Source organism: Leguminivora glycinivorella, chromosome 2, assembly GCF_023078275.1.
Source record: "Leguminivora glycinivorella isolate SPB_JAAS2020 chromosome 2, LegGlyc_1.1, whole genome shotgun sequence".
Classification (NCBI taxonomy): Eukaryota; Metazoa; Arthropoda; class Insecta; order Lepidoptera; family Tortricidae; genus Leguminivora; species Leguminivora glycinivorella.
In genome coordinates, this window is record NC_062972.1 from 20,721,864 (window position 1) to 20,743,160 (window position 21,297).

General features: G+C 36.9%; 1 protein-coding gene across 1 annotated transcript; it reads right to left on the reverse strand.

Annotated features, from left to right (window-relative positions):
* Positions 1 to 284: 284 nt before the first annotated feature.
* Positions 285 to 9,573, reverse strand: LOC125238244 (glutathione S-transferase 1-1-like). Its single transcript, XM_048145522.1, has 5 exons — positions 9,473 to 9,573; positions 6,666 to 6,807; positions 1,945 to 2,145; positions 912 to 1,117; positions 285 to 635 (listed from the first exon to the last, which is right to left on the reverse strand). The coding sequence occupies exons 2-5, from the start codon at positions 6,801 to 6,803 to the stop codon at positions 536 to 538; spliced, it is 645 nt and encodes a 214-aa protein (XP_048001479.1). The 5' UTR covers positions 6,804 to 6,807; positions 9,473 to 9,573; the 3' UTR covers positions 285 to 535.
* Positions 9,574 to 21,297: the final 11,724 nt, after the last annotated feature.

Below are 21,297 nucleotides of genomic sequence, written 5' to 3' on the forward strand. Positions count from 1 at the left end.
CCTCAAGGGCCTATTTTAAAAGATATGCTAGCTATAACTTTTGTATGCTTAGGGCCAGTTTTTCAGTCGCCAGATAAATATATCTACCAGATAAAGTTATCACTATCCTTTTCATCACACTTATAAATGACAATGACAGCTAACATTTATCTGACAGATATTATTTATCTGGATGGCGATTGAAAAACCAGCCCTTAGTCAGTCTCATGCCTTATTAGATTTTGTCTGCCTATCTCCATCTAATTATTTTTCATCTTTGGGATTACAAATAAAAACGAATGCAATGTTCTTTATAATTTATTTGTGTCTTAAATTATCTTAAACATATAAATTAGTTCTCAGAACGTGTGATTGCAAACAACGGTGAGTGAATGCCGGAGGGTTTCCAATTCGCTAGATTCTTGCTCCGCCCGAACTTGTTTCGTCGGATTTTCCTTTAGCCGCTAGCCGGAATAATCGGAATGTGACTTAATGACAAAATTCGGCGAAATAGGGATCAGGCAAAGGATCTGGCGAATCAGGAACTAATCGTGGATTACTTCTTCATGCTGTTGACGAGGGCCTTGAAGGCCTCCAGGCCCTTCTCGTTGGCCTCCTGGTACCCGGGGGCTGTGGATTTGACAGTCTCGTACCATCTGAAATGAATGTGATTTTTAGGTAAGTACCTACAGCATATTAACACTTCACATAGGAGGAGCCTATCAAAGCCATCTAAAAAACGAATAGAAATAATAAAGATTTACGGAGCCTCTTACTTGAAGACAACGTCTCTGATTTGAAAAAAAATAAATCAAGTATCCCACGTAATAGAGACATGGCAATCAGACGCAACCACATACAATCAAATATATTCTCAAAAGAATGATGAAAACGTAAAACACGGGTGCCAGGTGTAGGGGTCGTATGCTTACCTCTTAACGTTAGAGTATTTCTTAAAGTCGATGTCGGTGGCCTCGAAGCTTGACACGGAAGCGATGAGGCTCAGATCTGCGATAGTCAGGTTGGGGCCGGCCACGTACTTCTGGCCTTCGAGGAAAGTGTCCAAGAATTTAAGGGCCTCCTCGATCTTCTGTAGCTTGCCCTGGTCGGCTGGTGCGCCTCCGAATATCTGTGGGTACTGAAAAGAAGGAAAATATTTGATTAAATAGGTACTGATTTTTTACATGATGAGCCGGAGGACAGTATCTCTTCCACTTTTCTATTTGCAATAGAAGGAAATACAAAAGAAAACGTCATCATAAGCAGAGATAAACAACAGGTTTTATATTACTTTAGTGGTCCCTCAGGGTAGAGGATGAGGATGCACTTGCCTTGCCTTGTATATAATATATAATATGTCGGCCAAGTACGTGGTTCAAGTCTCTCACAGCGAGAGAGCATAATCCACCAATTTGAGGATTGTGTACTGGAGGTTCAATCTCTGTATTCCGATGTCGAAGTACAGGCGCTGGTCCACCAGGGCCCGCGCGCGGGGCTCCTCAGGGTACAAGGTGAAGCACCTTGCCATACTTGTTGGCCAGGTGGGCCATTTTTTTCAAAGTTGTCCACCCCACTTTTTTTTTATTTGGAATTTTTTATGTGGTTTCCACTCAGAATCGCGAGCTCTTCCAATTCTAATAGGAGAAAAAAAGTGTCCCAAGGTTTTTTTCCCATTCCGTTACCATTTTTTCATACATTTTGTATGGCGGTAACGGAATGGAAGGTTCGAAAAAATGTATGGAAATCTTGGGACATTTTATTTCTCCTATCAGGATCGAAAGACCTCGCGATTCTGAGTATGAATCGCGTAAAAAACACCCATGTTACAAGAAAAGTGGGGTGGACAACTTTGAAAAAAATGGCCCAGGTACGCGATAATGGCACACGACTTTTACAGCGTGAACCCATCATCCAGTGTGGTGAGTTGGTGACTGTGTACTGAGGGTTTGTTAGAAAATGACTTACGAAGTAATCAGCGAATCTCTGGTACAGTGTTCCGATGTCGAAGTACAGGCGCTGGTCGACCAGGGCTCGCGCGCGGGGTTCCTCAGGGTACAGGGTGCTTCCCTTGCCGTACTTGTTGGCCAGGTACGCGATGATGGCGCGGGACTCCCACAGCGAGAGCCCGTCGTCCACCAGCGTGGGGACTGTGTGCTGGGGGTTCAGCTGAAAAATAAAGTTTGATATCAGTTACAAGGAAGGTCAGGACTATATCTAAGGGACCAATTGTATAATAGTTAGACAGTTGGCCCGTGGTTGGGCCTCTCTTAGTTATTTGGCGCTCAGAATAGCGAGGTCTTTTGATCCTGCTAGGTAGGAAAAAAAATATATCCATGCATTTTTCAAACCTTCCATTCCGTTACCGCCTTGCAAAATGTATGAAAAAATGGTAACGGAATGGGAAAAAACCTTGGAATCGGACACTTTTTTTCACGTATTAGGATTGCAAGAGCTCGCGATTCTGAGTGGAAACCAAATAAAAAATTCCAAATCCAAAAAAAGAAGGACGGGACAACTTTGAAAAAAATGGCCCAGCTAATAATACAACTGTCCATGTAAAATAATTTTCATCAAAAACAACAATTAAACATATTTTTAAGCTTTTTGCGCTCTAACGGAATAGAGCGGTAGAGGCAATTGACGATTTTTCATTTCGACTCGTTTTTTGCGATAAGTAAGGCCTTCAGGTAAAATTGTTGGTGGATTGCCCTGCGCAGAGTTGCGTTACGTGCAACCAGGGCAGTGGAGGTGGAACCAATTACATTTCGTAATAACCGGTTCAAGGCATTTTGGGGCCAAAAGGAAGTAGCAGTCAGTATTCTTGAAGTAAAGTAATACATACTGGCATTGCCGGCGTCGTAGGTTAGGTACTGTATATTCTAGAGCAGACATGCCATAATCAATTTTGATCACCACTAGGCCTAACATATATGTGTGATGTATAATTCCGCCATAAGTACCTAACCTAACCTACATATGCAATATGTAAAATCTATAATTATTCTTACTCGTAGCAGTCGTAGCTAACACCGAACCACGTTTTTTTTACAATTTCTTCAATCACGATTTTGCGGAATTTTGCTATTCTCCCAAAAAAAACATCAACATCCTTTCACTCGAGTTAAACACTACAACACTACATTCAAATTGATTTCGAATACGAGGAAAATTAAAATATGACTTTGTTTCATCTTGTATCCAGGGTCACTTGCACCACTTGGAATTTGACGGTTGACAGCCCACTAACCATAAGTTAAGCGGGTGGTGCAAGTGGCCCTTATAGTATTTGATGAGGGTGCTTTGCCTACTTGTAATTTGTAATGAATCTTTCGATAATTTTACGATCGAATTATCGAATGAGGAATTAGATATCAGTGTGGACTTTTTAACCGACTTCAAAAAAGGAGGAGGTTCTCAATTCGACTGAATGTTTTTTTTTTTATTTTTTTTTTGTATGTATGTTCCTCGATATCTCCGAGAATTGTGGACCGATTTTCAAAATTTTTTTTTTGATCGAACGGGTATAACCCCGAGATGGTCCCATTGGCACCAAGTCAGGGTCTGATGATGGGATCCTGGAGAAATCGAGGGAACTCTTCAAATGTTATAGGCACATGTAATGTTTTTAGTGTATTTTTCAAAGGTAAACCAGTATTTACGCCTGATGGTAATAATTTTATGTGGCTGAGCTGATGATGGAAGGTCAACTCCTCAATGGTTAGGAGTTAAAGGATAATTCTTTCACTAGTGTACATGTATTCGGACTGATACATATAATATCAATAGGAACCACTAAAAATCAACAAATAAATAAACTTTTTTAACAAAAAATAAAACCGCCTTCAAAAATAAGCGCGTTACAAAACACGGAGAAACTAAAAAGCAAAAAATAATAAAACTTTGAATTCAGATTTCTTATCGTATTGCAATAATCTAAACATCCAAATTATAAACAAATCAATTATTTTTGGAGTCGGTGCCAGCCTGCGTATGATTGGGTGGGGCAAACAGGCAATAGCAAGGCGACGAACAAGTCTGGTACCGACTGCAAAAATAATTGATTTGCTTATAATTTGGATGTTTAGATTATTGCAATACGATAAGAAATCTGAATTCAAAGTTTTATTATTTTTTGCTTTTTAGTTTCTCCGTGTTTTGTAACGCGCTTATTTTTGAAGGCGGTTTTATTTTTTGTTACTGCTTTTCGTAAAAGTTCTCTAGTTTAGAAATGTATTATTTTGTGCACACTTCCTAGATTTCCTAGAATAACAGCGACCCGCGTTCGTAGCACGATAAATGAAAAACAATTATCTTTATTATTATTATCGCAATGGTGCTGTCTATTGTAATCATGGTAAATACTCGTTGTTAAGCGTCCTAGTAACAGATCGTTGAACCCTGCAATTCCTTTCCTTTGTACTTAAGTCGGTTTGAAACGTGTAGCTATATTTGGCCTTCAACTGTCACTGAATGGGACAAGCAATCGTAAAGCTGAAGGGATTAGAGTCTAATTTGCTTTCGAATTGAGCTGGAGATAGGTTATTTTAATCCTATGATGCAATTGCGAGTTAGTACACCATGCTGCGCCATTCATTCATGCTTTACATTTACACCATTACACAATGTATACTATACAGGTCTACACCGAATGCCGTAAACACTGCGTGAGACTTTTATTAAAGAAAAGACATAATTGAAGTCAACCTATTTACCTATGTACTATCAGCTGCAAAAGTGCATGGCGAATTTATCAAGGAATTCATTCATAATTTCTCCATGCACTTTTGCAGCTGATAGTACTTATCTCGTACCAAAAGTACCTAGTTTTGTGCCATTTAAAAATTAGCGATTATCGATTTTCGTTAGAGATTTTTAGAAATAATTTTGAACATTGTAGAAAAGTACCCTAGTATTAATAAAAAGTTACAAAATAAAGTTAATAACGGTAAACCGTACGAGAAAAAGGAAAATAAATATCTATTATGGAGGATAAAATTAATAAAATAGTAGATGAGCCATCAACAACCAAGAAGGAAAAGAACTCTCAGTTAATTGCTATTGCTGACACGAGAATATCAAATCCCTTAATTAACTTACTGTAGAGGTAGTTAATGAGGTTTAGTTTATCTTAAAGTAGGCTATTGTTATTTTCCTTGTTTTACTTATTACGAACTGAGGATAATTTTAAAACAAATCAAAAGCTGATGAGTATTGATGTTAGTCCTTACTGTTTTGTTTTATTTTTGTCGCGCCTTCTAAGTTTCATAGGCTAACCTTCATTCTAAAAACCGGCCAAGAGCGTGTCGGGCCACGCTCAGTGTAGGGTTCCGTAGTTTTTCGTATTTTTCTCAAAAACTACTGAACCTATCAAGTTCAAAACAATTTTCCTAGAAAGTCTTTACAAAGTTCTACTTTGGTGATTTTTTTCATATTTTTTAAACATATGGTTCAAAAGTTAGAGGGGGGGGACGCACTTTTTTTTCCTTTAAGAGCGATTATTTCCGAAACTATTAATATTATCAAAAAATGATTTTAGTAAACCCTTATTCATTTTTAAATACCTATCCAACAATATATCACACGTTGGGGTTGGAATGAAAAAAAATATCAGCCCCCACTTTGCATGTAGGGGGGGGTACCCTAATAAAACATTTTTTCCCATTTTTTATTTTTGCACTTTGTTGGCGTGATTGATATACATATTGTTACCAAATTTCAGCTTTCTAGTGCTTACGGTTACTGAGATTATCCGCGGACGGACGGACGGACGGACGGACGGACGGACGGACGGACTGACGGACGGACGGACGGACGGACAGACAGACATGGCGAAACTATAAGGGTTCCTAGTTGACTACGGAACCCTAAAAAGTGTCCTTTTCCAAAAGCAGTTATCTTTTATTACATAGTTTAGTATATTTTATTTATTGTTGCACCTATTTTAATTTATAATTTGGTGGTATTCCGATAGTAAATTAGGAACTGTTATGGTTCATGTAAATTTAGGTACCTATAACGACGCGACTCTGTCCCTAATTGAATAGGTATTTCTGACTTTTTATTTGGAAAACCACAGGTAAAAGAACAGACTAGACTTAGGGAAAACTTAGATCTACCTACTTATTTAACATGTACCTATGGGTTATTTTTTAGTGAGTAGGTTAACCATTTTTTAAAGATAATCCTTACTATTAATCTTTATTTTATTATAATTAGGTAGTGCTGGGCCAAAATCACTTCTTATCGATAAAATATTTTTTATTTGTATTCATCAAAATCATGTGTTGCATGTTTATTGTTTAAAGTTTGTAAGAGAATGTTTCAAAGCTAATGAGCTGAGCCAGTTGGCCTCGAAATTCCTATAAATAAGATATGCAAGTAATAGTTGAATAGTAACTGCACATAAAATTTAAAAACATCTCTTCACTATGTTTTTAAATTTCATTTATAATTTAATAATAGGTAGCATTAGCATATAATATTGTAATATTTATGAAATAATTTTTAAATATTGTTTATTTTTTTACTCACAGGATTTTTGCATTAGTTGAAAACTTCACAATTTACCATTTAGATCATTCAGTAGGCTGAATTTATGACTAGGTATTAAAAAAAAAACTATTCTTAGTAATTTGTATTTACCAGTGATTAAACATTTAATTATTCGATCACGTCTTGACGCTTACCTTAAGGTATTCAGGTTTGAGCTGTTCTCCGTGATGGAGGTCCACCAGCTTGAGGTTGAGGTTGACATTGAGGGCCTTGGCCGCCAGGAGCACCGCCCTGCAGGGGGCCGAGCCAGGTACGTAGTATAGGTCTGGCATGGTTCTGTAGATAGTAGATACATATAAATATAGTTGGTAATAAACAAATATTTATTAGTACGAAAAGAGGAGGCTTCCATTTAATATGTGGCATAAATATAAAACTACCATTCAAAAAACATAGTAAACTTCTTTTAAAATGGCATTAAGGAATAAAATACAACAGGTAAGTGGTTGTGAGTGTAAAAGCTTTTTCTTGTTATAGTACCCCACCTGCACGGGAAGCATGGTCGCGCGATAGACGATAAAATAGCAGGCCGTCCCTATCGCACTATTTGTAAGTGCGATAGGGACGGCCTGATATTTTATCGTCTATCGCGCGACCATGTTTCCCGTGCTGACTTCCGATTTATCGTAAAAAAAAATCACTGAAGAGTTTTGCCAGTCTAATGAAGAGAGCTGAGTAGAATACCTTCGCGCTATTATAGGACACGACATACGCTATTGGACATTTTAATTTATAATTGATTGTATTATTAACACCCACCTACCGGAAAGGCTTTTATGGGAACCAATTGATATAAATAAAAACATTGATATTTGGAAGACATTGTCAGTCTTTATTTATACTCTCTGTAAGTAATGTTAACAATAAAGTAAAGGTAACAATAACAAATGAAAGTAGTAATACGATCGTAGTTACACTGTTATGTTTTATTGAGCGATCCGATTTTCACCCGTAATAGCCTTAGCATGACATGCCATTTTTGAAAGCCCCTGGCGTTTTTTATTTCATTGAATGGTATTTAGGTTACTTGGACTCTTTTTATTAGGAAAACTGTACTGTGCTCTACTTTGAAACTGAACTACTTTTATTTTTTTTGTAAAATAACTAATGCTTGTAAAAATATATCATAAAATCTAGTTCTAATGTTGGTCAGAACAACCCTTCCTTTGCCCACTACCAGCTACTTTCTAGAGTTTCTAGTGGGACAGGTAATGTAGGTAATGTTATGTATGATGTTTTTTGCAGTGTAAAGTAGGAAATAGATTTGTTACCAACACTACTTTTTCATTGACCTCGACACTCTCGACAGTGATTAATTATATGATTTTTTTCGGTACATAAATAATGATGGAATTTAAAAAAATATTGATACGAGATACCTACTAATAAGTATACGAGTATATATTATACATTCTCAGATAGAATCGTCCCACGATAAGTTTGCAATGATTTTCACAGCCTCGCCAGTGCAGATGTTATTTTAAACGTCAAACTTTGATGAAATTATGACGTTTACTTAACCCTTGCAGAGGCGGGGCTATTAAAATCTATGCAGACTTATCGTGGGACGATTCTAATATGTAAGTACTTAAATACAGTTTTATTATGTATCTAAAGCATCACATTTCTACTCCTATTAATGGCAGTTTATTTCTTTCATAAGTCTTTCAGTTTATTCATCAGTTTATTTTTTTCGTGTCATAATAAATGTAGACAGAACTCACAGGTTGGCCATTAACTAATTTATTCTTATTAATTGTAAATGAATAAGAGTAAATAAATGGAATATTTAATCAGGCAACAAAGTAACTAAATTTGATTTAAAAAAACAAATGGTTAAGTTAAATTACAATATGAATTTCCATACGTACTCGAACAGCAATGGGTATTATTTTTCACTTTTTACAATATTGTTTTTGAGTTTCGTGACCGGCTCTTATCTTTTGTTTCGTTATGAATAGGTATTACATCAATTAAATAACAAGGAACCGGTTTAAGACGCGGACATGCCGGCCGGCTTTGGAGAATCAACTTCTTATAAAACAGTTGTGGTTCTGTGGTTTCATTAAACCCAAAGCCGTTCCTATCCTAATTATTTGGATATTATTCCAACAAGTTAAAATTTCTTATGAGAATAATTAATAATTCATTTTTAAAACAACCGTTCTTACATTTCTGGGAAATAGTTGACTACCGTTATAAAACTAAACAATTAGACGTTAGGTCCCACCGTGGTGATAAGCACCTATTAGAGTTATTAGACTGTTGTTCTAAAAAGCTTAATTAGGATTTGTGATATGAGCAATTGAGTATTGGCGTGGGAAGCAAATGGAATGTTAAAACGAATGGTTAGCAAGTTACGGTCAAAACTGGTTCAACGTTAACAGCTCGCTTTCACTTCATAGTTTAATATACTTATTCAACATATACGGTAGTATTCATATGCCCAATTGACATTATTTGATTTAAACTGAAAAATTGGATGCATGGCCTAAACACCCGACTCGACATTTATTAGAATTTTAACATCGATATGATTAAATCGAGTAATTTTTCCCTTCACTATTCACGTCACTGAGAGATGCTAACCAAAAATCTAAAAAATAAAACAAGTGATACATACCACAGAAGCACCAGAGCAAAAAATACGAATTAACTTTCTTACACTAGAGCATTAAAAAAATCACAACGATCTGTAACATCACTCAACCTACCTACACTCGACCAAAATATTTTTTTTACAACAAAAAAATTGACTCGTTGCAAAACGTTATTTTATTTTTATGTTTGACCTATCTATTTAACCTATTTATTTTAAGAAAAAACAAATCTCCTGTTTTTTAATTATTCTGTTAACATAATAGAGGTCCTTAATGCTTCTCGTGTTACGATACGAAGGATATTAAGTCACGATATATTTTATTTTATGAATTGAACTTACATAAAGTGTGCGGCACGCTAGTCCAAAACAGAGACACAGAAGTCACAGAGTGCGCGGCGGGAGGAAGGCGTCGCTTTTATAGCCCGCTCACCGGCGGCCAGACGCCGACTCAGAACGAATTCCGCTTGAAAACACGCGGTTTACCTATATTTATATTAGCAGTACCGACTATATTAGCAGTACCGACTGGGCGATTCCGACTATTTCGTTGGATTTAGGATTTCCACTCTTAAATATAGATTGGGTAATTATTTGATTTTTAACAACCCTAATTAGAGAGAAACTGCAATGCAGTAGAAGATTTAGAAGACGACAATGATTCGATTTGATTTTTCAGTTTTATTGCGATATTTTTTTATCTGGGTAAAAAGGTGCACATACCCCATTACTTCTGTCGGACTTAGTCGGCATGTGTAAGATTGTTTACTTACTTAATATTATATTCAATTTATTAATTAATGTAAAAACTCTTCCACGATACCATTGCGACTAGTTCCGGCCATCGACAAGCGACGCAGACGGTCAAAATCTCGAAAATGATTCTGATATTGTTTGGCAGTGTAATTATAAATTTATATGTATTGCTCTCAAATATGGGCCGTTTTCATAGATGTCCAAAGTTGGTTCCGGGAGGGCTAAGCTTATTATTACGAAAGAAAATACAAACGTGCACTTTTACAAAACTAATGAAATGTTCTTCCTGACCGTTTGAAATTTCTAAGATGTAGAGAGAGGGTAGACGTAGAGTTAAAAATTTAAGGTAAGGGAAATGTTATTTGCAGCCGTCAGTTATTTTTAGGATGCCGATACACATAGCTGGGCATTAACTCGTTAATCCGTTAATCGTTAATTAACGAAGTTAACATTTTGGTTAACGGATTAACTTTTAAGTTAACTTTAAAAAATGTTAACGGATTCGTTAACTTCCGTTAAATTTCTTCGAGTCCGTTAATCGTTAATCTAGTTCCGCACGCGCCGAGTAAAACTTGCTCTGACCGCTACTGTAAAAGGCTGGAGTACGGCGAAACCTAGGATTTTCCCGAAAATTCACAGTCTACATATCAATTGGTGCCTTTGGATCACTTGTTCGAGACCTGCTAAAGTTTATTAGTCCTACTGCACCCATCACTAACCGCGAAACAGAATGTAAACCATCAGGCACGACGCATGGCACATAAATCGCGCAACCGACGCATCAAGCCAGAGTTCGGCGGACCGCGCTATCTACCAAGTTACCGTGGATCGTGCAGCTGGGATTTTTCAAGAGATTTTGGCGATCTTCGGTCTATTACAGTAACATAATAAACTTACCCAAAAACTTAATAGTTAATAACTGATGCAACTAGCTACATTAAAATATTTTTTTATCACGATTAACGGATTATCGATTAACTTTAACTTCCGTTAAATTTGTTGAAATGTATCGCTTTAACGATTAACGAAGTTAACTTTTATAGTAACGGATTAACGATTATCGAAGTTAACTATTTGATTAACGGTGCCCAGCTATGCCGATACATTATTTGGGCTATACCTAAGAAGATCATGGGCATCACTGCCTTGGCCCAGTTGGCCCCATAGAATGATACCATAAACCTATTCAACTATGTATTTGTTTGATGATACATTAGTAAAACATAAACAATCCATGTAGATATTTCTAGTAGGTACATCTTCTAACTCATGCCTTTGGAATAGAGAAAAACGCAAGTCATGATGCTTATTACCCAGTTTTTAATTTATTGTAAGTACTTCATCCGTAGCTGTACCTACGTTGCTTTTGTTTGCTATTTTTATGTGTTACGTGGAATGTGTAAATAATGGATAAGTTTAACTCGGCTGTAAGCTAAGCACCTACTCGTCGGTAAGGCATCCAAAAATTTTCTTCAAACAGCTAAGAATCGATGCGAAGTACCTACAAGTCTGATGTGTCTAACGCCGTGTCTTGCGTGGGCGACGGTCGCGCGACCGTCGCGCGACGCGTCCTCATCGCATCGTCTACTTCCATATCGATAAGGTTTGATTTCGTATGCGTCACATCGCCGTCGCGCGACCATCGCGCGACCGTCGCCCACGCAAGCCACGGCGTAAGAAAAGACTAGATGATCATTTTGCACCACAAAGAAGCAAATCTCTCTAGTTATGAATTGTAGGTATGAAAATATAAGTTGAAAACCTACGAATTCATTCCAAAGAAGGGAACTTTTTGAGTGGATTGTATGCACATACATTGTATGATTATTTTCGAAAATACCTGTTCCAAATGGTCGAGTCGAATTGGCCCCCAGGGATTTTAATTCCACATTTCACTCGTGAAATAGATAAAATATTACCCATGGGTTTAGGTTAGCAAACTTTCACAATGCATGGGTAAGAAAGTAGTAGCACAATTAGTGATCTTCCAACAAGTGGTACCTAATTGAATTTTCGTCTTGTGAAAAACAAAACTAGAGTAACATGATTGCCATGTCAATGCAAGCGTGTCTATTCTGAGGCGTATTCCACCCGTATTCAGTTTCAAAAGTCGTATCATTTTAAAATCAACAATGCGTTATTTATTATCGCATGTTGATCAAGTTTTAATTCGATTAACTGTACCTAAAACTAAAACATAAGAAAAATAATAAAACAAATATCGACTTTGTTTTTCTAAATACCCAATTATGGACTTAGGCCGACGGGCTGAAATTGGTAATATCACAGAATATATAATAGTACAAGTACAGAAGGCCCACTGCTTTGATGTTCACGAAATGTCGCCTTTTTAAATGCCTACAAAATTCTAACAAAGAAACGAGCCGCACGTGCGCAGCGTCGGATGATAGGGTTGCCTATGGATTAAAACGAATTAATTCTCAGATAAAATGTTATACTATATATTCAAGTCTTGGGTGCTTTCTTTATATATACAGTATTTATATATTTTTGTTTAAGCCTTCAGCATCACAAGCCTTATTGGATTTTTCCGTGGGACTTAATCAATAAGATCTGTGTAAGATTGTCCTATTTTATTCATGATGTATATTTAATTAAGCATTATTAGCCATTCCACACGTGGACATCGCATATGAACCTTAAAAAAAACTCGCGACGTAATGTAACAATAGAAAGTGCGAACGTGCGTTCCGTGAGAACGCGCGCCACCCCTGATTAGGCCGCGAACTCGCGGCCGCCAGCATGTACTTGTAGCGCGGCGATAGAATCGCGGAGTGAGCCGCCCCTGGTAATATGCAGACATAAAACGTCGATACGAACTCTATATTATCCCAAACTTTCATCCTTGACAAAATGAGGAAGGTCTGGCTGGCGGCTTTGGGCTCTTAGTCCATTACCCATGTTTGCTACAAGTATTACGTCAGTTTTGGTAAGTCGAATAAAGCTCCTAAATGATAAGAATAATCTGAACTGATCGATGTGATCTAATAGTGTAGTTACATACTGTGGATTATGTGCTTATGCTTGTTTTAAATAATAACATGTAGATACAGTCAACCAATTAGAATCCTAGGCCACTCTAGAACCCTGTCGCATTGACACCGTGTTTTATTTGCTATAGAAGTCAGTTTGATATTTACTGTGAAAGGGTTCTACAGTGGCATAGGATTCAGATTGGTTGAGGAACCCGTAATGACATGAGGAACCCGTAATAATTTAACCACGCATTGGGAATCTTAATGCCGTTGTAGTCAGAAATTAGAATTTATATTGTTCTTTTTAAAGGAACTTTGGAAACTTAGTTAGGTTAGGTAGGGTCCATTTATACGGCGCGCGAACTTGTGTGCGATTTTAGTTAGCGGGCTCTTGTGTTACATACAATTCAGCTAGCAGCGCACCGATCAAGTAGGTGCCTACCGCCTGTACCGTAATGTAACGAAAACAAGCATGTTTTCGCACCGTGTGAAGGGGCCTTAAGAGAAAATAGGTAGGAAAGGGGTTTAGTTATCAAATAACCTATAGATTCTATAGGCAGTGCTACAAGCCACGGTACAATGGTTGCTGAAGGCCGTCGGCACGGAAATGGGATCCATTATCATTACCTAATCGATACAGATAAATTGAAAGGCCGGTGAGTAATTCGTTATGCATTGATGTGTAGGCCGCTGACCGACTCAACTAGGTGATTGCAATTAAAGCAAGCTGTCAATTGTCAAATAATATTAACTCACGTGATTTTTACGGCTACTTACCAAGATTACCAAAGGCAAAGTTGTCGTTTAAAGTTTAACCGCACGTGCCAATATTGATACCCAAGCAAGCGAAAGATTACAGTTTGGAACCGCTCGCTATGTTCGCGGTTCAAAAAGTGGAATCTTGAGCTGGTTAAACAAACCTTGCCACCGACTGCTCTTCACCACATCAACATGAAAAAAACATCAAATGAAATCAAATCCATCAATTTATTATTATTTATGTATTTTTAAGGTTTTTGGAAAATTTATTCATTTAGTTTCATTATTTCGCCTAGCAATAGTTTTGTTTTATTAATAGTTATTTGTTATACAAGGGGGCAAAGTTGTATTTTAACGCCGAGTGTGAAATTGAAAAACGAGCAAGTGAAAGGATTCTATAGTTGAACCACGAGCGAAGCGAGTGGTTCGAGAATAGAATCCTGAACTTGTGAGTTTTTTAACACACGAGAAGTAAAATACTTTTGCACCCGAGTGTAACACAAAACTTTTCTCCTCACTATAGCGAGGAAACTACAACGCAAAAAATGCGTTTATCACTGCTTCCAGTAGTTCTGTAGGTGGTAAATCATCTTTATTACTAGATTCATCTACTTTTATCAATTTTAAAGCAGTTAATTTGACTTTATTCAAGGTCAAATTACTTTACCCACTAGTGGATAAAATGCGTTTTTACCCGCTGGTATTAAAGGACAAAACACGTGTTTCCGAGCTAGTGAGGAGAAAAATTATGTTACCACCGGTGTCTCTCGGTGTCTCCCACAAGTGTCATTTGTATGCTTAAAAAGAGGCACCAGCCCAGTTGTAATAACGATTTTTGTGTTACCACAATAATAGTTATTTGTTATACAAGGGGGCAAAGTTGTATTTTAACGCCGAGTGCGGAATTGAAAAACGAGCAAGTGAAAGGATTCTATAGTTGAACCACGAGCGAAGCGAGTGGTTCGAGAATAGAATCCTGAACTTGCGAGTTTTTTAACACACGAGAAGTAAAATAGATTTGCACCCGAGTGTAACACAAAACTTTTCCCCTCACTATAGCGAGGAAACTACAACGCAAAAAATGCGTTTATCACTGGTTCCAATAGTTCCACAGGTGGTAAATCATCTTTATTACTAGATTCACCTACTTTTATCAATTTTAAATCAGTTAATTTGACTTTATTCAAGGTCAAATTACTTTACCCACTAGTGGATAAAATGCGTTTACCCGCTGGTATTAAAGGACAAAACACGTGTTTCCGAGCCAGTGAGGGGAAAACATTTTTTAATTTTTTTTCATTTAATATTTATGATTCAAAATCATCATTTATAGGTAAAATCTGCCAACCAGCTTAAGATATAAAGTTAAAATTTGTATGAAATTACTTTGCACTCTTGTGGATAAAATGCAATTTTGCTATCTGTTTTCGAATAGCAAAGAAAGCCTTTACCAACGACAGTGTAGTGAAAAATATTTTTTCTAACAGTGTAGAAAAGTACCTACATATGCATCTAAAATTTTAGAAAAGGAATAAATACTTAAACATCAGGGGACTTTGCAGAGAAAAAACAACAGTTGCATGCTAGCTATATCGGTAATGGGACGGACAATCCCAAAAATGTCTGGAAATCTTGGGACAATTTTTTTCTCCTATTAGGACCAAAAAATGTACCCATGTTAAAAACAGATTCCAGGAATATAAACTTGACTTCCTAAAATGTTGAAATCCCGAAATGTTGAAAGTATACATTTTGAGAATTCAACTTTTTAATATTTCAACGTTATAAGAATTCAACATTTTGCGAAACTGAAAAAAATCAACATTCTGGGAAAGTCAACATTTCGGGATTTCAACATTTTAGGAATTCAACTTGGTGGTCCTGGAGGAAGAGAACGCATCGCTCGGTAAACGGTTGACGATCGTTGAGTTGTGAATTATCATTACTTAAGTGATCTCAACAATAAGTGATCACCTGAAACACATTCCTAAATACTTCATCTCCTTAACGGCTTCGTAGCTTAACTTCCCATGTCGGTCTAGCACTTCATCGATTTCCTCCTGGCATTTTATTTGCGCTGCAGGATGGTATCTACGCTAGCTGATGCAGCGTGAAACTGGATGCCGACGACGACGTCTCGAAACCTGCCGCGAAGAACACTAGCACCTGCGCCGATAACATCGTCTAACTCCAACTCAGTTTCTTCTGGACGCCATCAGCGTTTTTCTTCTCAAAAGATTTACCTACAATTTTCCCTTCCTGTTTCATTTCTAAAAGTAAGTCTATAAAATCATTTCGCCCCGAAGGTTTGTAATTCCGTTGTTCGAATATATTTTTTACTAACAGCATCGTATAATCTTCGATTTCAGGGACTAAGAAGTGTAGTTTCTTGAACAGACTTGGAGCGATAAACTTCAACATAGCTACGAATCCATCTCGTCTTGTCCGGCTAAATAAACGCTTCCCAAGCCGCCGAAAAATTGTATTTTCGTCATTTAGGCTATCTGCATTTATGCCAAAGCCACAAGCTCCAATGAAGTCCGTGGTGTATCTAGCCGAGAGTTCCCGGACGTCTATTTCGACCCCAGCATTGGCAGCCTCGACAGCTATGTCCTGTAATTTCTGAGCTCTCTCAACTATCAACGGAAACATCGCTTTCAGCTTCCCAGTAGTAAACGCAGGCGTCAGTCGCTGCCTCAACAATTTCCAAAGATCTCCATCGACCAAAAAAAGGTTCCTCATCATCGGATCTAGTACATCCGCCGTGGGAAGTAAACCTCGTGGATGGAAATGTTGAAAGTCTGTCACCAGCACATGTTTTATAAGTTCGGGGTCTCTCAGGACCAGCTTGATATTGTTGGCCAAATACATCCCCACGAACCTTTCATTGGGGTATTTTTTGTAGGCCTCTGAATACAAATCAGAGAGACTGATTTTTTGGAAGAACTTGGACATCGCGTTGCCAAATATCGGTAAGGGTTTGTCATGTTTGATGCCTCTTTCTGCCCAATAGTTATAGTTTCTCGTCCCGTAGAGATTATATAGATCAAGAGCCCAGGCCCGCCAGACCTTCCTCAAATTCTCAAGGATGAAACTTTGGGACAATGTAGAGTTCACATCGGCGTTTAATGTGTGCATATTTTCTAGTTCGGCCCATCGGCCAATTTTTTGCTATCAAGTGATGAAGGTGAAAAAAAAAAGTGCTTACTTTCCTTAAATTCTCAAGGCTGATTTTTATACATGTCTTAGAGCACGTTGTTAGAAATTGGTTATCATCAATGCCAGACCGTTTCCGCCGGCCATAACTTTTACCAGACGCGACAAAGTTGGCAAAAAACGACTCTAACTTACCTCATTTTCTCAAGCCTGATTTTGATATATGATACGCAGGGACCTATAACTAGACCGTTTGTAAGCAGCCAGACCAATCGGATGGACCCAACCATCCGCCAGACCGACTTAAAGTTTCGATATGAGCATTAGTAGAATTGAAATATTCCGGGTCTATAAAAGCTAAAAACTTGAATTTTCTACATTAAGCTACGTGTATATTGTATACTTGACGTAATAAGCGACTTTCAAAAATGTTACTTCTAAGGAAATAAAAAAATGAAAGTTTATATGTGGTGCAAGATTAATTTTAAGCTATGAATTTTATTTACACTGCGTAAGTACATGTGTATTTTATTATAAATATAACTTTTACCAGACGCGACAAAGCTGGCAAAAAACGACTCTAACTTACCTCATTTTCTCAAGCCTGATTTTGATATATGATACGCAAGGACCTGTAACTAGACCGTTTGTAAGCAGCCAGACCAATCGGATGGACCCAACCATCTGCCAGACCGACTTAAAGTTTCGATATGAGCATTAGTAGAATTGAAATATTCCGGGTCTATAAAAGCTAAAAACTTGAATTTTCTACTTTAAGCTACGTGTATATTGTATACTTGACGTAATAAGCGACTTTCAAAAATGTTACTTCTAAGGAAATAAAAAAATGAAAGTTTATATGTGGTGCAAGATTAATTTTAAGCTATGAATTTTATTTATACTGCGTAAGTACATGTGTATTTTATTATAAATATAACTTTTACCAGACGCGACAAAGTTGGCAAAAAACGACTCTAACTTACCTCATTTTCTCAAGCCTGATTTTGATATATGATACGCAAGGACCTGTAACTAGACCATTTGTAAGCAGCCAGACCAATTGGATGGACCCAACCATCCGCCAGACCGACTTAAAGTTTCGATATGAGCATTAGTAGAATTGAAATATTCCGGGTCTATAAAAGCTAAAAACTTGAATAACGAATTGAATTTTATATTATAAATAACGTAAACAAGGAAAAAACAAATTGGTACAGTGCATTATAAATTGAATATTCAATTCAAAGAAGTAAACAATCAATGTTACAACGGTATATAACTAAACGAATTTCCTTTCTCCTACAAAACATGGTAACATACCTAAGGCCGGCAACAGACAGTCTTAATTTTCATAATCTTAAAAAAAGATTTGTATGCAAACTGACACTGACAGACCTGTCAGTGTCAGTTTGAACTGTCAGTTTGCATACAAATCTTTTTTTAAGATTATGAAAATTAAGATTGTCTGTTGCCGGCCTAAGTGACGAACTTTAGAATTACAAGTTTAGGAAGTTTAAACATTTGTACTCAATACGAACATCATCAACCCCGTTATAACCCATGTCGGAGATGCTGAATTTTCAGACACGAATACATTTTTGGCATTCTTCAAATACATGTATGCCGTTATAAAAAGTTTAAAATACTTTACGTGTGTACACAACATATACACTTATACTTTCCACCTCATTTTAACTGAACTTATATAAATGCTTAAATAACTTTTGTAGTAGGCGAGGGATTTGACATTATATGCAACATACACATAGTGCCTTTATACATAATGTGAGGTCCCTCGCCCACAAATTAAAAAGGATCGTTCTTAAAACTAATTTTAAACCACCTTGTTCGACGACCGAAAAAAAAGTTTAATTTACTTTTCTTCTTTAAATGTATAATAAAATACACATGTATAAAATACGCAGTATAAATAAAATTCATATCTTAAAATTAATCTTGCATAAACTTTCATTTTTTTATTTCCTTAGAAGTAAAATTTTTGAAAGTCGCTTATTACGTCAAGTATACAATATACACGTAGCTTAATGTAGAAAATTCAAGTTTTTAGCTTTTATAGACCCAGAATATTTCAATTCTACTAATGCTCATATCGAAACTTTAAGTCGGTCTGGCGGATGGTTGGGTCCATCCGATTGGTCTGGCTGCTTACAAACGGTCTGGTTACAGGTCCCTGCGTATCATATACCAAAATCAGGCTTGAGAAAATGAGGTAAGTTAGAGTCGTTTTTTGCCAACTTTGTCGCGTCTGGTAAAAGTTATATTTATAATAAAATACACATGTACTTACGCAGTGTAAATAAAATTCATAGCTTAAAATTAATCTTGCACCACATATAAACTTTCATTTTTTTATTTCCTTAGAAGTAAAATTTTTGAAAGTCGCTTATTACGTCAAGTATACAATATACACGTAGCTTAATGTAGAAAATTCAAGTTTTTAGCTTTTATAGACCCAGAATATTTCAATTCTACTAATGCTCATATCGAAACTTTAAGTCGGTCTGGCGGATGGTTGGGTCCATCCGATTGGTCTGGCTGCTTACAAACGGTCTGGTTACAGGTCCCTGCGTATCATATACCAAAATCAGGCTTGAGAAAATGAGGTAAGTTAGAGTCGTTTTTTGCCAACTTTGTCGCGTCTGGTAAAAGTTATATTTATAATAAAATACACATGTACTTACGCAGTGTAAATAAAATTCATAGCTTAAAATTAATCTTGCACCACATATAAACTTTATTTTTTTTATTTCCTTAGAAGTAAAATTTTTGAAAGTCGCTTATTACGTCAAGTATACAATATACACGTAGCTTAATGTAGAAAATTCAAGTTTTTAGCTTTTATAGACCCGGAATATTTCAATTCTACTAATGCTCATATCGAAACTTTAAGTCGGTCTGGCGGATGGTTGGGTCCATCCGATTGGTCTGGCTGCTTACAAACGGTCTAGTTACAGGTCCCTGCGTATCATATATCAAAATCAGCCTTGAGAAAATGAGGTAAGTTAGAGTCGTTTTTTGCCAACTTTGTCGCGTCTGGTAAAAGTTATGGCCGGCGGAAACGGTCTGGCATTGAAGATAACCAATTTCTAACAACGTGCTCTAACACATATATAAAAATCAGCCTTGAGAATTTAAGGAAAGTAAGCACTTTTTTTTTCACCTTCATCACTTGATAGCAAAAAATTGGCCGATGGGCCGGACTAGAAAATATGCACACATTAACCGCCGATATGAACTCTACATTGTCCCAAAGTTTCATCCTTGAGAATTTGAGGAAGGTCTGGCGGGCCTGGGCTCTGGGTCTAATACGAGAGACGCTATAAAAACAACTAGCACTAACGCCAACATGTTCACACTGAGCAAAGATACATTATACTAAGCTAGGTTTATCTTTTTCGAAGTAGACATGCTAATAATGTCAACTACGTAAATAGCAATTCCTACTAACGATAGGATAGGCAGCATCCTAGTGACAGGCTAGTGACCTACTGGCGACATAAGTTCGCGATAGAATGACGACTCAAACTCGAATCAACGACTTTCGTTTGTAAAACGTAGGTATCATTATAAAACATTGCAGCTGTAAAGTAAATATAAATAGGTATGTAAGTACTGTAAGTAGTAAGTACGCATACGTATCAAATACTTACCTAGTATGTGCCTGACTTACATACAGTTTTTTTGCTAAAATAAGAAGAAAGAAAGAAGATTCGTTTTCCACAACACTGAGCGAAGAGCGAATACAAAAAAAAAATGAAATAAGTAAAAAGTTTTTCAGTGAAATAAAAAAAATGCCTTGTATACTGGTATTTGTTATGCCTCCGCTATAAAAGTTTAAGAACCGTTGAAAATTTCGCTGAACGTTATCACAGGATAATAATGTCAAACTTTATACAAATAGATCGATCATTTTCAGACGTTATTTTGGTTTTTACGCAGATTGCCATTACAATGTATAGCCAGATGAGCCAGGTGAGTTTACCCAAGACGTTGACCTTCTGCCTGCCAATGTCTTCTAGTTCTCATATGTCCGACACCCAAGGATGGCGGCCCAAGGACCATGACGGCCCTTTGTCGCCGCGTAACGGGTTCCCAACTCTGAAAAGGTTTTTGACCTTTGTTTTTTTAGTGGATCTAGTTAAAATATGTGTAGGTGGAAAGGTGAAGTAATATTATACCACGCGTACACGTTAAATAGAACATACCTGGCTAGACTTTAATGATATTAGAAATAATTATTGAAATATAAAGTGTGTATCTAGTTAGTGAAATATAAAAGTAGTCGAAAGTTAGTTAGTTCTGAATTATATTTATATGGTACATACCTACATATACCTGTCGACCCACATCTTTGGCATGAACGTATTTAAGAACTCTCTGGCCTGACAACAGAAGAATGTGACCAACAGATCTTCAAAAATGTCTACATACACTGCACACCGTTGTTCTACGGACTGGTTATGATTGAAACAAGGTTAT